This window comes from Vombatus ursinus, unplaced genomic scaffold, assembly GCF_900497805.2.
Source record: "Vombatus ursinus unplaced genomic scaffold, bare-nosed wombat genome assembly UNPS02007284.1, whole genome shotgun sequence".
In the NCBI taxonomy this organism is placed as follows: Eukaryota; Metazoa; Chordata; class Mammalia; order Diprotodontia; family Vombatidae; genus Vombatus; species Vombatus ursinus.
In genome coordinates this window covers 23,051,621-23,074,362 of record NW_020947062.1, presented here as the reverse complement: position 1 = coordinate 23,074,362, position 22,742 = coordinate 23,051,621, and the positions used below count along the sequence as shown (strand labels likewise).

The window sequence follows — 22,742 nt, the reverse complement described above, 5'->3', positions numbered from 1 at the left end:
CATATTAACTATGTGAACTAGAGTAAGTTATTTCATCTCCACCGGTCTCACTTTCTTTATCTGTCAAATGAGGTCATGCTAGAAAACTTCCAAAGTCTTTTCCAACTCTGTCTATGATCCTTTATTTACTATACTTTTATGCATTCATTTCTAAGCCTAGTTGTACTACATCTCTCATAAGGTTCACATGAGGATTATATGAGATAATGTTTATAAAATAATTTATAAATCATAAAGTGCTATACAAATGTGTTCTATTTTGTGAGCATTTTTCATTTCAAAAGACTCATGATCTTAATGGAAAGGGTTATGACTTCCACAGGCAGGAACACCTCTACACCTTATGAGATAGTCATATGCATTGTAATTACTTAGGAGCCAAACTTTGGGTGATGAGCCTTTTCTGAGCTTATTAACTAGGGTGACTCTTGTTGATAGACAGCAGTCTACTGGGTTTGTGCTGGAAGGAAGCCTTATAACTTGAAAGGACTTGCCAGAGCTTGTGCCCAGGTATCACCCTTACAAACTAATGAGGATTTTCAACATAAGATTATTATTATTATTGCTATCAATAACAATAATGATGATAATAATAATAACTGCTTTGCTGAAACACTGTCTTCAGACTCAGCCGCTAACTTTGGCACCAGGATTTGCTTTCCTGCACACTTGAAGAGGGCAGCACTCACCTTTCAGTGCTTCGGGGTCACCCAGAATACGGTTCAGGGTTTCCGTATCAATCTTCTTAAATGCTTCATTGGTTGGGGCTAAGAAAGTGAACTGGCCATCACTTTCTAGCAGAGTATTAAGGCCTGAAGCAGCCACAGCAGCCTAAAAAGAAAGAGAATGAGACTTTCATTTAGAAAATTCAATTCAAGTAAAAATATATTTCTTAAGTGCCTACTGCATACAATGTACAGCCATGAAGACTTACAGAATTTCTGTCCCTAAGCTGCCTGTATCCTACTGTATCTATCCTACATGGAAAGTGGCTCTTCTGGACTTTGTATAAGAGCCTTTTTCTCCAGGAAGAAAAATTAAAGAGTATATGCAGCTGGCCTTAGACTGACCTGTCTTCAAAGGGCTTAAAATTTTAATGAAACCTCAAATCAAAAGGCAAGTAAACTATATCTCTGCCTACTAAGATGCTTAAAGAGCCCCTGCTGCTAAATTAGCCTCTGGTGCATATTCCATTTTCATGATCCTAATATCCTTTGTTTCTTTTTACTTTTTAGAGGCATTGTGATGTAGTGAAAGGAACACTGGATTTGGTGTCAGAAAGCCTGGGTTCAAATCTCAGCTTCATCACCTAAAACTTATTTGTTCTTGGACAAATCTGACCTTGGATTGTAGCTAAAAGGCCCAAGTTTTAACCTCTAGATTCTATGATCTATCAAATCAAAACAACTTTAGGAAATCACCTCACACTTATCAGATTGGCTAAGGTAACAGAAAGGAGAATAACAAATGCTGGGGGTGATGTGGGAAAATAGGTACAGTGTTGGAGCTGTGAACTAGTCCAACCATTTTGGAGAAAAACTTGTAACTATGCCAAAGGACTATAAAATTGTAAAACTATTTAAAAAACTATACAACTATAAAACCCTTTGACCCAGAAATACCACTACTAGACCTATACCCCAAAGGGATCAAAGAAATAGGACCCATATGTGCAAAAATATTTATAGTGGCTCTTTTGTGGTGTCAAAGAATTGGAAACTGAGGAGATGCCCATCAATTGGGGAATGGCTAAACAAATTATGGGATATTATTGTGATGGAATATTATTGTGCTATAAGAAATGATGAATAAGATCATTTCAGAAAAATACTTGGGAAGACATATCTGATACAAGTGAAGTAAGCAGAACCAGGAGACCAATGTTCACAGCAACAACAATATCATAAAGATATTAAAGACTTAGCTACTTTGATCAATGCAATGATACACCACGACTTGAAAGGACTTATGATAAAAATGATGTCCACTTCCATCCAGCAAGAGATCTGGTGAACTCTGAAGAACAGTTTGAAATATGTTTATTTCCTTTATTTTTCTTGTTGTTGTTTATTTAACCTGGAATGTGGCTAATGCAGAAATATGTCTTGCATGACTTCAGATGTATAATGGGCATCATATTTCTTGCTTTCTCAGTGGGTGGGGGAGAAAGTGGAGGAAGAAAATTTGGAACTGAAAATTAATTAACTAATTAAGAATCCCAAATCCTATGATCTATTATTGCAATATACTGCCTTAGGAGGAGCCTTATGGGAATACAGAAGCAAAGAGACTGCAAAATTCAATAGTGAAAAGAAACAGTTAGCATGGAATAGTGGAAAGGATGTTGTATTTATAGTCAGACCTGTGTTCAAATCCAAGCTTGGCTACACACTATGTGACCTTGGATGCATCACTTAATCCATCTGAGCCTCAGTTTCCTCATCTATAAAATGCAGTGATTGTATTAGATGAACCCTAAGGTCCTTCGGGCTCTGACTCTATGACCCTATTCCCCTTCAGAGCTCAGTTAGTCTATGGAAAAACTATACCCATATAAGCCTAGACCCAGAGTTTTTCAATTTAGCCTTGGAAGTCTTCAGGGAAGCAGACACCATAGTCCCCCTCACTCCCCAATTCTGATGTCTCATGGCTATTGTGGCCAGGGAGTTTTCCTCTCAAAGAGTTAAGAAATTGCTTACAAAACAGTTTCATTTCCTCTTGTTCATTTATTTAAATGTAGTGGAGAATAACTGCCCCTACCCACATAGAAAGACAAATTCTAGTGAGACCAGTGAGGGAGGAAATTGCTTTTCTATAGCCACATAGGGAGACAGGATCTAAGCCAGTAATTAAACCCCTGACTCCCAAATCTCCGTCTTTGCTGTTATCACTGGTATAGGTTATGATGAAAAATTAGCATGGTTCAATGCAATGGGCCCAAAGGTTCTAGAAAGCAATTCTTGACAGACCACTTGTTCTAGTCCAATGAACTGAAAACCAGGGTCTACAAGAGAGAGATTCCTACCTCTGGAGCCAGCATTTTTGCACATGAGGCAAATGACACTGGGGAGGCTTTAGGTAAGGGACATTAGGACAGGGAAGGGGCTGAGCTGGAGTATGGCTGCATGGAAGAAGGCTGTCGATTTTAGCTAGTTATTTTTGCTAAATGTGCTAAGCTCAGTAGTTTCCACACTGTTGAAGGCCTACAGGTTGAGTCAGCATCCTCTAAATTTCAGCACCCTAGAGCAAAGCCCCAACCAAACCTCCTTAATTCCTGTCTAGAACTAATGTTTTCCTGTATTTTAATAGTGGTAGGTAGTAGCTAGCCTAGCATTCAATAATAAATAGTGAATTCAATAATAAATAGTGAAATAAAAGACAGCAAAGTATCTTTTATTTATTTGCAATGCTCAAATATGCTCAAATTTAAATATTTAAATATCTCCATGTTTATTTTATTTTATTATATTTATTTGCAATGCTCAAAGAGCATTGGATTAAGAATGAGATATCCTCAGTTCAAATCCTGATCTTAACCACTTATTAGATTTATAATTTAGAATGCCATGGACCCTGATGCTCAGTTTCTTTATCTGTAAAATAAGGATAATAATATTTGTACTATTTATCTCATAATGTTATTGGGAGAAAAGTGCTTTGTAAACCTTACCATATAAATGTGATTTACTGTTATTATTTGTGATAAAATGTAGAGTTATGTTATTAATTGTATTTACAATGTTCAAGTAGCAAGTAAAGAAGAAGACATAAACTCCTTTAACCAAAGTGGGGTCAGTGTTTCATTTTCTCAAGGGCCTGGATAGACTCTAAAGGACTGTACAATATCTCCACATATGTTGCATGTTTCAATCAGAAGTCCAGATGTGACCTATTTTATTATAACAATAACAAACAAGTGAGCTACCCTTCAGTGTCCAAGAAAATCCCTCTATTTCTACTAGCGAAGCCAATAAGATTAGAAAGTTTTGCAACTAAGAAGAAGAGACCCAAGAGTGAACTCACTGGAAAAAAATGGTGGGTTTTTTTTTTTTAGTATATAAACTCCAAATGATTGATACTGTAATTAATTAATTTCATAATATGTATTTCAAAGAAATTTATTCCAAGTCTTCCAGAAAATTAAGAATTTTTTTTTTCTGACCACTGAAATATTGCATTTCTAAAGCCAGCTATTGGCTCTATCAGAACAAGTAGCATTTATCTAAGCAAAATGCTCACCCGAAGGGTTTCAAATGTATCTTCAATCTCAATAAACTGTTGAATGCTGTTGGTAGTGGTGGAAATGACCTTGTCTATGAGGTGGACCACACCATTGGTAGCATGGTGGTCTGCTTTCAGCAGCCGAGCACAATTGACGGTAACAATCTGCAAGAGGAGGAAATAAGGAACAGGAGTTGAAACAGAGTGGAAACTAAAGCCTTACATGAAATGAGCTCAGAGTTTCATTTAATCAGACTGTTAATTGTCCTTTATTAGCAGGATTCCCTCAGACGCTGCATCCTTCCAAATGAACCCCAGATGGAACCTAGTGCTCTCTACTCAAATGCCTCATTCTGTGAGTCACTTCAGCAGGGTGAGAGTTTCTGTGGACCACAGCTAATCCTTTTTTTTATTCTCTTATGACCCCTAAATAAAACCTACTAATTTTGTCAGTTTTGTCTGGTTAAATAGTTATGACTAATTTACTGTTTTGTGGGGGCTTTTAACATAGTTAAAAATGCTTTTTATAGGACCTGTGATTTGAGTGGTATATTGTACTCTTAGTGAGGAAGTTAACAATAAAGATTGGATCCATGATTTCTTTGATAGAATGAATTCCTAGCAAATGACTTCCTTGACTAATGCTGGTTAGCACATTCTCTGCAACTTAGAGAGTTGGAGAGTTGCTTAAAATATTAAGAAGTTAACTGACTTGCCCAGGGTCACACAACCAGTATGTCTCAGGAGCAGAACTTGAATCACTCTCATCCTCTTGGCTCCACTGTACCATACAGCCTCTCACATAGGAGACAAATTACTCAGAAAACAAGTCCCAATGAAGATGATGGGTCTTTACTGAAAAAGAGCAATAGTATATAAAGAAAGAATGTCCTTGCTCTGAAAAACAGCATGGCATAAGAGGTGGATAGTCAGGAAGACCTGGATTGAAAACCTGCCTCTGAAAACATGCTAGCTGTGTCACAGGGCAAATGATTTAACTTCTCAATTCCTTAGGGAAATTGCTAAGACTGAAAGCTACCGACAAGTTGGTGATCTGTACCAATGGAAGGAATTGATATATGAGGAGTTTGACATATTGATGAAATCATAGATCTGGACCAAAAATATGCACTTACCCCATTGGGGTAATGATGGATATGGATGTCTGAGTTCTGGTACATTGAGGTGAGCGTTGTTCCGTGTTTCAGCTCATCAGTCAGGACTCTTCTGTCTACCATGTGGTATCGAAGTGCATTGAGTAGTTCAACATTGACATTGCTGACCAAGGAATCCAGAACTTCCTGGAAGAAAGAAAGGAAGGGAAGAAGGAAAAAAAGTTTGTGGATCTGGTAGCCCTGTGGTAATAGTCCCTTGTTTAGAGTCTGATACTTGGTGAGGTTGACCACAATTTTTAGATGCAATATAGCTTTCTAAATAGGTCATTGTCTATGGAAACAACAGGTAAAAAGATGTTTAAACTCATGTTTCACCAGGGTTCAATAAGGGAAAAAGAGGGAAGTTTTCTGATGAGCTAACACTTGCTTATCTGTGGACTCTACCTGTGACACAATTTTGCCCCTCATTATACATCAACTCTTACAGAAACATGAATGTCTCTGATGAAAGAAGCAAGAATACCCCAGAAGTAAATTATCATTCTCTTACAGCAGACAGAGCAGCCCAGGCCTCATTGCTGGGAGCAAAGATTGTGAAACTTCCTGGGCCTTCCATCTCAGGTCTCAGTTTCTCAGTCCTGTCAGTGTAGAGTTGAGTGGTGGTAGATCCAACAATACCCAAAGTCTCATAAATGTTTGAGAGAGGCAGTGCTGCAAAAATCAAGGGGTGTATTTTAAAAAAAAATTGATTGTCTACATCAGATGTGTCAAACTCACTCCACAAACCTGACAAACCAGATAAAGATATAATTGGGAAATGTTTAACAAAACAAATAAAAATATAACACAACTAAATTAATGTTAATTTGTGGTTTCCAAAGTCAACATGTAGCTTGTGGGAATTCTTTTCTATTTGTATATGCTGCCATTAGTCTCTTTCTCTGATGAAGAAGATTTAATGTTTGAGGTGTTAATCAGTGCAGTGAAGTCTGAGGGCTTAAAATTCCTCTGAAACACAAGTGCTCAACTTATTCCTAGGAGGTTCATTTTGTTTTCAAGTTACCTCAATTATTTTTCCCCAAAATCCTGAGGTAGAAGAGGGTAATAAAATATGAGAGCCTTACTGATTCAGACTTAACTATTTCAGAATGTGTTAATTTAGAGCAGAATAGGGCCAAACAAACCTTTTCTTCATCGCCAATTGCAAGTTAACTGAGCAGATAAGACTTTTGGAAACTCTTTCATGAACTTAGAAGCATATGTAATATATACCCTCTAAAATCAGTATGTGAGTTACAAATCATATCATTCTTATTAAAGCAACCATTAAACTGGTCCATCAAGGATCTCTACTAGAAAATAATTTGAATGAATGAACTTCAGAATCCTCATTTGAATTGAATTATATTTTATTTCTTTAAAAGCATTCTATGATTCTGATAGGTTTTCTCCCCAGAAGACATGGATCCAAGTGTCAGGCATTATGATAAGATATGTGCATTTTAATAGGAGGTAGAACTGAATTCTAGTGTGAAATGATCTGCTCAAGGTCAATCTTCCCCCACTTGCTATCATTTAAGCTAGTAATGCTATGTCCCATCTATGAAATAACATTTGTCCACCCTTTCCATGCCCATGGTACCAATTGTTATTGCATATTTTTCAGGATCTCAGGTTTCATAGAGTTCCTGGAGAAGGTGGAAAATATGTCAAAGGAAAAGAAATCCATTCAAGGTTAATACAGTCTGTGGGGGCAGGGAAGATGCTAAAATAGAAGAGATACTAAATGAAGGATTTGGGGAAAATTCAACGGTGGCCATACAATTTGTTTACTGTGAGTGTCATCATTTTTATATCTCTTTTATAGTCTCTAAGCTAGATCTCCAAATAAAAGGCTATTTCTCCACATGTCTCTAACATGATAAGTATAAAAGGAAGCATTTCTCATCACAAAGACAATTTTGGACATATGGGCTGGCTTTGGTTATCCCATCTAAATTAGAAATAAAAAGGCTCATTAGTGGGATCCTACAGGTCCCCTCAATTTCATTTGCTTTCCTGCAGGGATTTTCTGCCATGCATTCCCATCCAAATCAGAAATAAGATGGGCCATTAGGCAGACACTGCTGCTATGCACAGCTTGGAATTGCTGTCAACCCACTTCAACAATCAAGATTAATAAGAGGCAGTGAGTTCATCCCACCTAAGCTTACCCAAGAATATCTTTAAAATTAGAGCTATGTTCACCAGACTCAGGCAGAAAAAAGAAATCCATCTCCCTTATGTCAGGAACAACAATATTGGAAGAAAGATGAAAATATCATTGCCTCTAGATTCTATTAGATTTTGTTTTACACTGACTATACCAGTATGACTCTCAGAAATGTTAGAAGACTATTAATGCTTCAGAATTCCATCCATTCATAATTTGAGAGTGTCACAGAACTCTATAGACCTTCCCCTTTTATCATTTTCCTTTATCCTGACCCCTTTAAGCTCCCTATCCCACTTTGTCAGCATTTTTGAGACTGGTTTACCAGCAGGGCAGCCTTTTTCTCCAGGGACCTTCTCATATCCAGGACAACATTCATAGCTGATGATTCTAGAATAAGAAAGAAAAATAGTGCTTTAGGATAGATTTTTCAAAAATATTTTCAAATGCCTCAATTTTTTTTATCACAATCCACCAAAAGGTCATCTCCATATTTAAATAAAAAATCAGCAAAATAGCAAAACATGTTTTGATATTTCTTCAGAAGTAATTCAACTCAATTTAATAAATATTTACCAAATGTCTACTATTCATTCACTCATTTGTTTAAAGCTTATTTGTTTAAAAAACCTTTGCTGTAATGATACCCAACATGCGTGTATAGCACATTTTACATATATGATCTCATTTGAATATCACAATAACCCTGTGAGATAAGTGATAATCTTATCATTCCCACTCTGCAGAAGAGAAAAGTAGGGCTCCAAAAACTTAATTAATTTGCCTAAGGTCATATATCTCATTAGGTGTCCTCCTGATTATAAGTCCTGAGTGCTTCCTTTCCTATGTGCTAGATACTGAGGCAAACCTGTAAAACATGAGTAAGACCTGGCTCCTATCCTTCAAACAGCTGACATTCTAGCAAGAGTAGATAAGGAATAGACATAAATAATTGTGACACAAAGTAATACGGTATTTTAAAACAGGTTAAAACAAAGTACAACAGAAGCACAGAAGAGGGCCATTATGCCTAACTAGGGGAAAGGAATGGAGATCAGGGAAGATTTCATGGCAGAGATGACATTTGTCAAGAGCAGCACTTTGACAGACAGATGAGAGGTATTCCACATATAAAGAACAGCCCAAACAAAAACTCAAGATCCAGAGATTCAGGATATGATCAATTGTCCAGTTGGGTGGGAGCCCGGGGTGGGGAGGGGAATAGTGGGAGATAAGACCAAAAGGGTAGGATCAGAGGGTCTTAGATTAGAGCTGGAAGGATTCTAATTGAAGTACCTCCTTATATAGAGGAGTCAATTCTCCAGAGAGATTTCAAAATGTCATATAGTTAGTATATTACAAAGTCAATATTCAAGCCTAGATGTTCTGATGCAAAATCTAGCATTTTGCTACACCTTATGGCCTACATTGGGACCCAATCATGGAGAACCAGAAATGCCAGGTTAGGGACTTTGCACTTTATTCTGAAGACAATGGAGAGAAATTGAAATATATTACCCTTAAAGTAACATGGTATAATAGGCGTATCATGAGCCTGGGAGTGAAGAAACTGAGTTTTGGTTTTGTCATTCACTCAGTGTGTAACTTTGAACAAATTATTTCCCTTTTTCTCTTCAAAATGAGAAAGTTGAAGTAGATGATCTTTATGGGCACTTCTAGCCCTGACTCAGAATGAGAGGTAGGCCAGACTATAAGAATTATTTGATACCTAAATATTCATGAGCTTTTGAGATTCAATTTTAAAATTTCTTTTTTATTTTATTATTTAATTGGTAAAGGTAATAAGAGAAGTAGTCATGCAACAAGAGTGTTGCAATCTGCAATATTTTCACTAACTCCAGAATATTTGAGCTTTTTTCAAAGGCACCTAATGTCTTGTTAGAAGTAAACTTTCCATTTCAATTTAAATACAATTGAATGATTTAAAATGCAAAATTAGGAAATTAGAAAGGTTCAAAGCATTCTTTCTTAACTCAGGCCAATCCATTATGAAAACTTCACTATCAAGAATTATTTACTATCTGCAATATAGGATAAGCCAGAACTTATCTGCATAGAATTCTTAGTCCTACAATACTCACAAAAGAATTCTCAGTGGCTATGTTATTATATCATGAAAAGAGAGATATATAAAAATGGTGTTTGGCATATCAAAAAATTATTAATCACTGATCAATCTTTTTTCCAAAGTGCCCAAGTTGAGAGTCAAAATTCTAGGAAACCAGGCTGGAAGGTATCTGAAGCAGTCATTAATCCAGTGGTGGGCAGCCCAGAATTTTTAGAGTTCATCATGTACACGGGCGCCACATGCAGCACTGTGTAGATAACCCATTCAAGTCAATTCATAGTTTTCTTTCCACCGAGCTCAGTTTTTTAGCTTCATCCTATGAAAGTACTAGAATGTTTGTAACTCAGTTGTCCCTACAAAATTTTCCAAGACCCCAGAGGATGAAATAGTTACTTTCTCTGGTCAAAGAAAAAGATTGCTGGGGAAGGGAAGAATCAATACAGGATGGGAGTATTGAAAATAAGGCAGAAAGGGGAGTGGAGACAAGATGGTGGAGTAGCAGGAAGAAGTACAGAAAGCTTCCTTCTAAAAGACTCCTCCAAACAGATTTATAAAAAACACCAGGATGAATCTTGATGGGGAAATCCAGAAAAAGTCATAGTGAGTCATTTTTTTTTCTAGCCTGGGTCAGCATAGGGAGAGACGATGTCTGGCCAGGAGTGTCGCAAGGGATCTAATACAGGGAGACACTATGCACTAGGGCAAGATGAGGTCCCAGATCCATACTGGGACATCCCCAGACCCCTACCAGGAGACCAATACTAGGGCACTACAGTGGAAACACTGGTCAATTAGCAACTTTCTTGATATTATCCATTTCTGGGAACTAGGGCAGACTGATGTGGGTACCTGGCATTCCAGGGTAAGAAGCTGTTTCTGGCCCTAGATAGTACACTGAGAGAGAGGCAAGCTCAGAAGCAAGCAGCAGCAGTGTGACTCAGATTCCAAGAGCAAAGGATGGGGTTAGAGAGGGGGAAGAATGGGTCTCAGCTCCAATTTTTAGCCTAATTGACTCCTGCAGTAGAATAGCCAGGGCAGGGATTCCAGAACAAAAGAGAGCCTGTAGTTCTGTCATTCTGAACCAGCAGAGCTTTCTAGCTGCTTGCTAGTGGCTGAGTCCAGCAACAGTCTACTGTTGCTCAGATCCCAAACCCAGGTCAAGAACTTACAAAACTCAGACCACAGAGAAGTGATCAGACTTACCCAAGAAAAGATCATTTTAGAAATCCTATAAGCTTGCAAATTCCCAATCCGAGCTGTCCCTGAGATTCTGGAACAACACGGCACTCAATATGTCCCCAAGAAAACAGCAACAGGACCAGCCCAGACCATTTTTTTTCCCCAGAAAGCACAGAGCCTAGTTATAACATCAAGACAGGAAGCAGGCTAGAATAATGAGCAAAACAGACAAACAAACAAAAAATCCCACCATAAAAAGTTATTGTGGTGACAAGGATGTTCAAGACACAAACCTTGAAGAAGAGAATAATTACAAAATAACTATAAACAAGACGTCAAAGAAAACACAGCTTAGGCATAAATTCAATTAGAATTCCTGGAAGAGATAAAGCAAGGAGTCAAAAATAGTTTAAAATATTTGTTAATATAAAATGAGTACTACAGGAAAAAAAAGGAAAAGAAATGAGAGCTATGGAAGAAAGAATTAGAAAGGAAATTAATTATTTTGGTACAAAAAACACAACACTTTGCCCAAGCAACAAATTCCCTGAAAATTAAAATGGACAAATTAGAAACCAATGACTCCGTGGGCAAAAAGAAACGCTAAAACAAAGTCAAAAGACTGACACAAAGAAATAGAAGAAAATATAAGATATCTCATTGCAAAGACAGCTAATGTGAAAAACAGATCTAAGCGAAAATTTTTAAGAACCGTTGGCCTACCTGAATGCTATGAAAAATAAAAAGCATAGTAGGCATCATATTTCAAGAAATCTTAAAAGAAAATTGTCCAGATCTCTTAGAACTAGAAAGCAAAGTAGAAAGAGAAAGAATCCACTGGTTACCTCTGGGAAAAGAGTAAGGTAGATGTATTAGGATGAGTGGAAAAGTAGCACTACATAGAAGAAAATTTCATGATGACAAAATCACTATATAATAAAATTACATAATAAAAACATAGTAAAATTCTCTAATTGATAAATGTCTAAGGATATGAACAGGCACTTTTCAGGGGAAGAAACCCAGGCTATCTTTAGCCATATGAAAAAATGTACCAAGTCACTATGAATTAGGGTAATGCAAATTAAAGTAGTTCTGAGGTTCTACCTCACATCCATGAGATGGTTAAAGATGATAAAAGAGAATATGATAAATTTTGCAGAAGCTATAGGAAAATAGGCACATTGTGCACTGTTGGGAGACCTTTAAATGGCAAGAAAGCAATTTGTAACCATACACAAAAGTTACTAAACAGTGAATGCCCTCTGACCCACCTACATCCCTGCTAAATCCATATCCCAAAAAGATCAAGGAAATAGGGAAAAGTCAAAAATATTTTACAAAAATATTTGTAGTTCTCTTTTTTATGGTAACAAAAACTGGAAGCCAAAGAAATGTCCATCATTTGAAGAATGGCTGAATAGGTTGTGGTATGTGAATGTGATGGGACAAATATTGTGCTAAAAGAAATGAGGAAATAGATGATTTCAAAAACATGTAAGAAGACTTTTATAGATTGATGCAGAGTGAATTAGTAGAACCAGAAAAACAATGTGTGTTACAACACTGATATAAATAGAAGCCATTTTGAAGACTTTTATAAATTGATAAAGAACAAAACGTGTATAGCCCGGAGAATAATTTATATAATAAAAGCATTGTAAAGACAAACACCTTTGAAAGTTGGAAGAACTATGATCAATACAATGACAATCCATGATTCTAAAGGACTGATGATGAAACATACTATCCACCTCTTGTCAGAGAGGTGATCAATTTAAGATGCAAAATGAGACTTGTACTTTTGCATAAGTCACTGAGGTAGTCTGTTTTGCTTGACTATGCATATTTATTACAATTTTTTTCATTTTTTAGGGAATGAAAGAGAAAATACATTTCTATTAATTAAAAAGAACAATATAGAGAGATCAGAAAATACTATAGATGTGGAATGTTGCATGTACTTTCAAATGAGGTCACTATATTTCTAGATTTATTTAATTGTTTTACTTAGTTACAAGGGATGGCTCATAGAGTGAGGGTAATCTGTACATATTTACAATGTAAAAAATAAAACATATCAATAAAATTTTTTAAAAAGAGGTAACAAAGGGTCTTGACCTACTTTGATGGAAGGTTTTATACCAGGCTCAATGTTCACACCATGTTACTAATTCAATTCTACCTTCCAAATCCAAATCCAACAAACATTTATTAATTGCCCTTTATATGCACGGTACTATGGTAGTTGCTGGAAATTCAAAGACAAAGTGAAAAATAGTATCTGCCCATAAGGAGGTCACATTCTATTGGGAGGATACAGCATGTACATAAATAACATAAACATATACATGATTTGATGCAGGAGAATATTCTAATATCTAAGGAGATCAAACAAGGCTCCCTGTAGGAAGTCACACATGTACTGATCAGAAACTAAAGATGCTAAGCTAAGGAAGCTAAGAGATTAAAAAACGATATAATCCAGGCCTGCAGAATAGCCTGCACAAAGGAATGCCAAACTGTAGGAACCAATGAGCAGCCTAATTTGGCTAGAACACGAAATATATGAAGAAAAGTCACATGAAATAAGACTGGAAATGTAGTTCTTATGCAGGGACATGGCCCTAGCGGTGTAGTACCGTACTTGGAGTCAGGAACTTCTCAGGCTAAATGCATGCAGCCTCTGACATTTTTTAGTCATGTTAGCTTGGGCTTCAATTTCCTCATCTATAAAATGGGAACAATAATAACATATAACTTGCAGAGTTGTTATAAAGATCAAATTTGATAATATGCATAGGATGCTTTGCAAACTTTAAAAGTGCCATATAAATGCTAGCTATTATTATTACTTTAGGAAGACTGTTTTGGTAGCTGTGTGGAGGATGGATTGGAGGATGGACACAAACTAGGAGGTCTCTTCAGAACTGTTTGTCCCCAGAGCAGCCTGTTGGGACTCAATTTTTGTGGAAGATGAGAGAGAGTCTCCCTTTTTTGGAAAAGAACAAATTCAGAAGAACTCATTGTTCTCAGTCCTTGTTGGGACCGAATGTATATATATTGTTAATGCTATGATCACCCAACTGCCTGCAAGAGGCCCCCTGAAAAAGGCCCCTCCTGGTTTTAAAGGGGTCATATTTATGTGAATTATTTGACTTTGAATGCCTTTTTGTAAATGACAATCTAGCTCAACCACCCATTGTTAGTTCTGTAATTGTACATGGACATAACTAGCCATTGAGGGGTGAATATGAAGGACCCCAAAAGTGAAAGAATGAATACCAAACCAGATCCCTAGAATATTAGGACTGTTGAACAAATTATCCTGAAAAACTGTTTCAGTTTTGTTTGTTTTAATTTGGAATTTGAAAGACCAATCACAATTTTGCCATGAGAATTTTGTTGTGATTCAGTGGCAACACAGGCCACCAACAACCTTCTGTATAATGGGGCAGTCAGGCCTGTCATAGTGGGATAGAATCAGGGCCTATCAGTGGCAGCACAAGGTGCTCAGTCTTCAGAAACACTCTACCCCAGCATAGGAAAGAAGAGCTTATACCCTATAGTAGCAGTGGGCACAGGTGAGGGCTCCAATGGCAACAGTGGACAGCAGGCAGAGAGTCTGGATCCAGTGGCAGCAGATAGTGGACAGTGGAATAACTCCCAGAAGCAGTAATAGCCTAGTTACAGAAGAGTGAGTACTGGCATGTGCAGTCACAAAAGTCAGTTCCATCATAGGCCATTGCTTAATGTTATGTAAAACTGATTGTCCTTCCTCACATTGCTGCCATCATTATAGAGCTCTTCCCCAGGGAGGGTTTATAGGACCAATGGCATTGTTGGGAGGTGGATTGCTTTATTGAAATTAGAGGGAAAAAAAGTATCTAACCAGCCCCCTCAGAAACCTCTCCTAGGGCAAAGATTTTGTCATGGGGCTCCAAGGGAGGGGAAAGTTTTGGCTGATAGGCCAGGAAACACTAAGTGGATGGTAGTATAGAACAGGGCTTCTTAAACTTTTCCCACTGGAGATCCCTTTTCCCCTTTTGGCAGCCTTCATTGGTGTTGCATGGCCTGAGGGCATGCACAGTGCAAAGTGCTCATGCTTTGTGTTCAGAACCAAGGCTGCAGAAATTGCTGGATGCAGCATGGGCAAGCACTGTCAGAAACACCTCAGATTCACTACATGTTTGATTTTTAATTAACTTTTGGTTGTTGCATGTTCAGAAACCTTTTACTGTTGCTAAATTTTTCACAACCCACATTTTAAAAAGCGTTGATTTAGATCTGGTATTTGGTCCTTCCTGAGACTCTCATGGATATAGTTACTTTTTCAGGGAGCTGTTACATTTTTTGGTTTTTTTTTATTTTGTTTTTTCTCTTCCTCCTTTAGTGATGCCAATATCAGATTTCTTGAATATCAGAGGTCAGTGTTGACCAGTAAAAGCCCCTAAGGTGATTTAAGTGGTGGGAGGTCCTTTAGAAAACCTTCAGAACCTTACCACCAAAAGGTACAATATGGCAGGAGTAATATTCTCACCTTTCTTCCTGTGGAAGTTAGGCAAGTCTTTCCTTAAAAGATATTGTGACAATTTCTCAAGACTTGGATGGCTCAGGGAATTAAGGCTTCAGAATACTGGCATCACCACCCCATCACCTGAGCCCAAAGCAGCCACTTGGAGCTCTAGGAACACTTGAAGGATTGGCTGACAGATCATGATGGGTAACTTCACTCAGCGGAATCAATTCAAGGTGTCCTTAATACTTATCCTTGTTGATATGCTATGGGTAAGTAAATCTTTTTGTTAATTGTTGAGTGATATACAAATGTCTCATTTTGTTTGAATATAGAAATTTAAACTAAATATTAGACAATTGGCTTGAATCAAACCCAGACCCACATTTTACAGATGAGGAAACTGGAGTCTAGAGAGGTTAAACAGTCGGCCTAGGGTCACATGGATATGAAATAGAAAAGGTCACATTTGAACTTGGGGCCTACAACTCTAAGTTCAGCACTTTCCCAACTCTCTCAAATAGCTCTGAAAACAGCTGTGCTGGGTAATATAATAGTCAATCAAAGAAGAATAAAAGGATCGTGTCATAGCGAAGAATAGATAACATAAATGTTTAACATACCTAGCAGGCCAAGTTGTATAACTTCTAGCAACATTCAGGGATTCACATGTAGGAGTGGAGAAGGTAGATGGCTGGGGGAATACAGGGTTGGAGTTTGAAAGACCTGAGAGTACAGGACAGTGTCAAGTAAAACTGTTTATCTATAGGGTCAAGATAGGGTAGAGTAAGGCCGGAACTGTCAGGCCAGATTGGGAGTTATGATGCCAATGAACAATAGGTCTAGAAGGAGTGAGGCCTAGGGAAAGATGGAAGAATAGGAGATTGTGGCCAGAGAGAGGAATTCAATACTTCTGTATCATAAAGATAGTTACAATGGAGATGAAGGGTTACACATCCCAGTGTGGAACTATGGTGGAGGAAAAGTATAGATCATAGGAGATAACATAACATGGAGGCTGGGGCTCTTGAAAGAATATCAAACAATATATTGGGGTCTCCAAGTAGAAGGGCAGGTATTAAGGAGGAAGAAAGAGCTGGATGCTGAATTCATTGAGAAAAGAAGGACCAGTTAGACAGTGACTTTCAAGATCAGGATAAGCCGATGTCCCAGAGGAGTAAACGTGCCCACTCCAAGGAAGAAAGGTTTCTGACTGAAAACAGTAGAGGGAAGAATTGGAAGTGTCAGAGGAGCAAAGAATACACTGCCTCCTATTGGCCCAATGTGTTAGAGGACATGAAAGGCGGATCCAGTGCTAGGAAAGATGGTCAAGGATGGAACGCCAGGGCAAGAGGTGTATCGATAGGAAGGAACGTTTGTTAACAATAGAATGGAAGGTTCCTAAAGGCACAAGGGATGTAGTCAATACAGGTGATACAGATGACTTTTCACTTAAACTTAGCTATGAAACAAGAACAAAAACAAACAACAACAACAACAACAAAACTTCTCTCCCGAAATAACTTCTTGATTATTTTTCAGATCCTTAGCTGAATCTTGGCATCACTACCAAATACTATTTATTAAGGTTTATAGTATTGACTCCATAAAAATAATCATAATAATTATGTGAGAGGCCTCAAAGCCAGGAAGACCTGGGTTAAAGTCCTACCTTTGACACAAGCAGAGGTATTAGACACATGGCGCACACAAATCCACAACACTCCTGAGTGTAGTGTAACAAGATTAAAATGTAATTGGGAAATAATTAACAAAGGAAATAAAAATATAATAGAATACAGATTTTACACTTGAAAACTAAGTTAATATGTGACCTGCAGGGATCCTTATGTATGTATTAGTCAACCCTATTTCTATTTGAGTTTGATATCACTGGTCTAGACAACTCTCTAAGGTTATATGTTGCAGAGAAGATGCTAACCTACATTGGTAAATGGATTTTCCTCTCCCTGGAGTTCCCTATACTAATGAAAACACAGGCATGGTCCCTTTCCTTATTGCTGTTGTTGTTGGTATCATTTGCCTTGTCTATCACCAAGTGGTCAGCTTGCTGGTGAAGAGCCTCTCCGTATTTGGTCAAGTATTTGAGTGTTACTGTGCTTCCTAATCTCTTACTAGGTCCAATAATATTATTATTACTAGTCATAAAAGTCTAGCTCAGAGTTGAAGGGTAACTTGTGGGTAAGAGGGAAGATAAATACATATAATTAGGATGGGATCAAAAAATATAAATATAAGAACAGAGAGTGTTTTAAAGTTTTCTTACTATCTCCTCTTACATCTTCTTTTATACTTTAATCAGATTAAGAAGGAAGTATGATGTTTTCTTTGATAAATTAAGTTCCCATAAAGTTAAATGAAAAGAAGAAAAAATCCCCATCTCCTCCATGTTCCAGCCTTTCTCTGATCACTGTCAATGCCTGGGGATAAGCTGAACTCCATGAGGGGAAGGGGACAGGGGTAGAGAATGACCTGAGCAAACATATTCTCTTTCAGGGTTTCCAAATAGAACCTTAAAACAAACCCAGACTGATTATCTAGACATAAGCAATTCCTTTCCTATATTCCTGATTACTTTTACCTTTACCTGTTCTTCAAGGCCCCTAGCATTTAGAAAGCAACACAATTTTAACCCTTTTTTCACTACTAAAAGAATTTCTATTCACCAAGGCCTGGGACCATATAATAAGCTTACTCAGTACTATAAAATGAAGCACATGGATTTATTTCAGGTGAATTCTGGAAGATTCGCATAAGTGATTTGAGTTATGGGATATTTGGGCAGTCTACACATGGTGCTATATTTATAGACTGATGGTCCTGTTACTAATGTGCCATGACTAACTTTCTCAGCATCTAGTGGGCGTGTCCTACTTCTTCGGGTCATTTGTAGATTTGCTTATGCCCCATCTTACTGAATGTCCTTCTGCTTGAATAGGAGGGTTGGTTTATCTCCCTTATGAAGCATGTTATGAAAGGGACAGTGAGGAGCACTCCTCCTCCTCTCCTTGTTCAATAGGGGCTTTGAGAGCAAAAGCAGCCACATTTAATAAAGAGGGGATCAAGAAATATGGGGTACTCAGTGTACCTCATAGTACCTTACAGAGAAAGCTGGATTTCAGTGAACACCAGAATAAAGTAATAATAATTAATACGTATAAAGATCATACATTAAAATTATAGAGCACTTCATAATAATAGCTTACATACATAACAATAGTGTTTTACAATACAATCATCCAAGACAATTCTGAAGGACTAATGATGAAAAATGCTATCCTCCTCCAGAGGATAGAATTGATGGAGTCTGAATGCAGATTGAAGCATATTATTTTTCATTTCACTTTTTCACTTTTTTTGTCTCTGTTTTCTTTCACAACATGACTAATACAGAAATATATTTTTCATGACTGCACATGTATAACCCATATCGGATTGATTACCATCTCAGGGTGGGGAAGGGGAGGGAAGAATTTGGAATTTAAAAGAAAAAATGAATGTTAAAATTATTTTTACAAGTAATTGGAGAAAATAATATTCCAAAAAGAAATAGATAGTGCTTTAAAATTTGCAAAGCACTTTACATAGACAATCTTGTTTGATCCTCACAATAACCCTGTAAAGGTGGGTGCTGAGGCTGAGAGAAATTAAGTGACTTTTTTGGGGGGTGGGAGGCAATGGGGTAAAGTGACTTGCCCAGGATCACACAGCTAATAAGTATCTGAGGCTTGATTTGATCTCAGGTCCTTTTGACTCCAAGGCAGGTGCCTATCCACTGAGCCAACTAGATTGCCCTAAGTGACTTTCCTAGGGTCACATAGCTAATAAATATTTGAGCAGGGATTTGAACTTGTCTTCCTAACTCCAAGTCCAAAACTATGCTGCCCAGCCACCTCAACACAAGGAAACAAATCCAAGATGAGATACAATGTGAAGGCGAGGTAATCAGCAATAAAGGAAAGCTTCAGAAGGCACAGTGGAAAAAAAAAAAAGGATGAAATGAACAGGGTCTAGGGAGGACTGGGGCTGAGTTTTCTATGAACTAGGGCTGGAGTAGTGGCTGACATACATGGTCTGTGCTGCAATTCAATACTTATCTCAGCTGTCCAGCACGGCACAGTTGCCCAGGCCAGACAGACAGGGTGGTGCATTTCAAGACAGAATGAGAGAAGAGCGTGACAGCCTCAGGACCCTGAGGGATGGCAATGCAGGGGCATGGCAGCAGAGGGGCCGTACTTTGCTGAAGTGAGGAGACAAAGCACATTCATTCCTCCAGGACACTGGTGCCCAGGGTAAAGTTCTGACCTCTCCAGAAAGCTGTGGTTCAGTGGTTAGAAAGATTGCTTCATACCAGCTGCAATCAGTAAGAGGTCAATTTAGAATTTTTCACAGGACGTAACAAGTGGTCATTTCATAGTCCTTGGGCAAAAGTATCAGTTTCTACTAAAGTCACTGGTGACATCACAGCAGTCTTAGCAATCTCCTAGCTCTGGCAGATCTTGGCTTTTTTGTCCCTTCAATAAATATCTAACTTATTAAACAACGTTAGGGCTTGTGAAACAGACATGCAACTTTTTTTTTTCTTCACTCGACAACACCTGAACTGGTTTAAACCAAACTACATTTATGATGTCTGAGCCTTGGTTACAAATCATTCCAATTCCATGATGTCAGGGTCAAAGCTGCACACTAAAATAAGCAGGCCTTTTTTCAGGGAGAGACTTGCACAAAGACAGCCTGTCGTACATGCGGTGAGGCCTGCTGACCACAATTTCCTGCAGTATTGGTTGAGTTGCTGAATGCAAAAATGTTAGGGTTACTAATCAGATTTGGGTCTCAAAGCACTGCGTGGGCTGCATCTGACAGGAAAAAATGAGCTCTGAGCTCCCCTTTTGTATGATCAGTCTGTGTCACCCCTGTTGAGTTTTTAAGATCTGAAATGGGATCTGAAGTGAATTTTCAAAGGTAATAAAATACACTCAAGTCACTGAATAGAGGGTCATTTGTAATCATTTCCTGTAATAAAATCCATATGTTGTGTTCAACAAAGAGCACCAAAGGCTTAGGTCTTTTCTCTTACTGGAACTGAAGAAAAGTTACTTCTGAAGGAAAAAAACAGACTTTTGGTGAGGCAATGGATGATATAGAAACTGAGCACAGCCAACCCTCTCTCATTCATGACCCTGGAAGTCGGGGGCAACTAGAATGAATGAAAACCAAAGACTTCCATTTACCAATACTTCAATCTGCCCTTTTACCTACAATGTACATGCACTGACAACAATGCTGACAGTATTGAGTTTTCCTTGTCTTCATTTTCCTTGGTTTAGGTTCTCAAGTAAAACTTCTCTGCTCACTTCAAGGCTATCCACAAGGCTCTCTCTTAGTTATCCAATCCTCCATGTTCCTCTTTAGAGGGCAGTCTTCTCAATGTCCCAAATATGCCATGATAGTTTCCATGTCTGTGCCATTTTAAATGCTGCTCCTTTGACCTGGAATGCCCTTTACCTCCTCCCCCCAACCAAATTCTAGTCCTATATCCTCTATGAAGTCTTCCCTGATAACTCCAGCTCACATCTCTCTCCTACCTAAGCCTCCAAAGCCCTTACTATACATACCACATATATCACCATTTGATTTTACTGAATTTAGCACTTTATTAATACATTTTCTTGCACAGTTTTCTGTTTCATCTGTAAAAATCTCCCTTAAGATAAGGTTCATGCCTCCTTCTTTTCCTGTCCTTTCCCACAGCACCTGGCATAGCGCAAAGCTCAAAGTAAGAATAGGTTGAATTGGACTGATGCTTCCCCTTAGTCTGCTCTCACCAGTGTTCCTTCCTGGGGTCTTTCCTTCTGAACTAGTCCCTTCTCTTCATGAATAGCCTTTCCTCCTTTTTCTGGATCCTTTCCAAGTTATCTCCTCTTTCTCAATAATCTACACAATGAATCAAAGAAGTACTGCAAGGACATTTGAGATACTCTTAATTACAGTGCTTTCCTTCTTTTAATTATTCCCTGTTTATCCTGTCCATTGCTTGCTTCATATATATATTTGTTTGTATGTTGTCTCTCCCATTAGAAAAGAGCACCTTGAGGCAGGGACTGTTTTTGCCTTTCTTTGTATGCCCCATGCTCAGCACAGTTCCTAGCACACAGTAAGCGCTTAAATGCTTCTTAACTGACTAAGGTTTTCGTCTGTCTCTTAGAACCCCAAGTTTCCTTCAAAACATAGCCCAGGTTCAACTTAAATGAGGACTTTCCCATTTTCCCCACTGATATTGCTCTTTTAAATGACTTTATCATTTTATGTATATACTTCGCTCGATAACTTTTCAGGAACACATTTCAAAGCAAGTGAGAAACTTGCAGCTTAACTAGCACAGAAAAGAGGACCGAAAAATTGCTTACTTAGTTCAGTCATTCTAGACATCTTTATGAATCACCTTTGATAAAGTTTGGGTCTGGCTTTGGTGTCAACTTACTTTACATCTGGATAACATCAAATTCATAGAACCTCCATTTGCCCACCAGTGAAATAATTATTATTTGACATGCACAGAGCAACAGAGCTAAGTATTCATAGCACATCTAACTTTTGGCTTTAAGGATAGGCCTTGACTCAGCATGCCAAATGCTAACTTTATTCACTTGAAATAAGTCATTTGCTTGTTATTGTTCAGTAATGTCAGACTCTCCATGACCCCATTTGGGGTTTTCTTGGCAAAGAGACTGGAGAGATTTGCCGTTTCCTTCTCCAGTTCATTTTACAGATGAGGAAATGGAGGCAAACAAGGTGACTTGACCAGGGTCACACAGCTACTAAGTGCCTACTCTGGGCTTGGTGCTCTATCCACTGCATCACCTAGCTGCCCAAGCCATTTGCTAGCCTGAACTTAGGCTCACACTAGTTTAGAATTTTATGATACAACAAAGCTAACATTGTACAATGAAAAGAGTATGGACTCTGGAGTCAGAGCACATGGTTCGAAGAGGTGGGAACGTCTAACATTTAATACTTGTGTGACCTTGGGCAAATCACTTTATCTCCCTAGGCCTTAGTTTCCTTACCTATGAGATGAGGAGGTTGAACTCTACAAGGGTGGCCTCCATGTGGTTCCACAAACACAATTCCATTTTTACCCTCTGTGTATTTTTATTGACTGTCCCCTATGCCTGACATCTCCCTCCTCTCTGCCTTCAGTCTTCCTGCTACCATTTCTCCTTAATTTAGATCATGCCTTCCCTCAGAGATTATCTCCAATTTATTCTTTACATATTTTATTTGTACACAGTTGTTTGCACATTGTCCCTCTCATTAGATTGTGAACTCCTTGAAGGGACAGATTGTTTTTGCCTTTTTTGTATTCCAAGTGCTTCGCACAATGCC

The 22,742-nt window shown here is 38.1% G+C and overlaps 1 protein-coding gene across 1 annotated transcript in view; it reads right to left on the bottom strand.

Annotated features, from left to right (window-relative positions):
* Positions 1-22,742, bottom strand: part of TGFBI (transforming growth factor beta induced) — a 59,784-nt gene that overhangs the window by 25,804 nt on the left and 11,238 nt on the right. The window contains exons 3-7 of the mRNA XM_027849037.1: positions 7,874-7,938; positions 5,887-6,047; positions 5,358-5,522; positions 4,240-4,386; positions 690-831 (exon numbers count right to left, since the gene is read on the bottom strand). Coding sequence (XP_027704838.1) covers positions 690-831; positions 4,240-4,386; positions 5,358-5,522; positions 5,887-6,047; positions 7,874-7,938 — 680 coding nt within the window. The remainder of the gene's footprint in view (positions 1-689; positions 832-4,239; positions 4,387-5,357; positions 5,523-5,886; positions 6,048-7,873; positions 7,939-22,742) is intronic.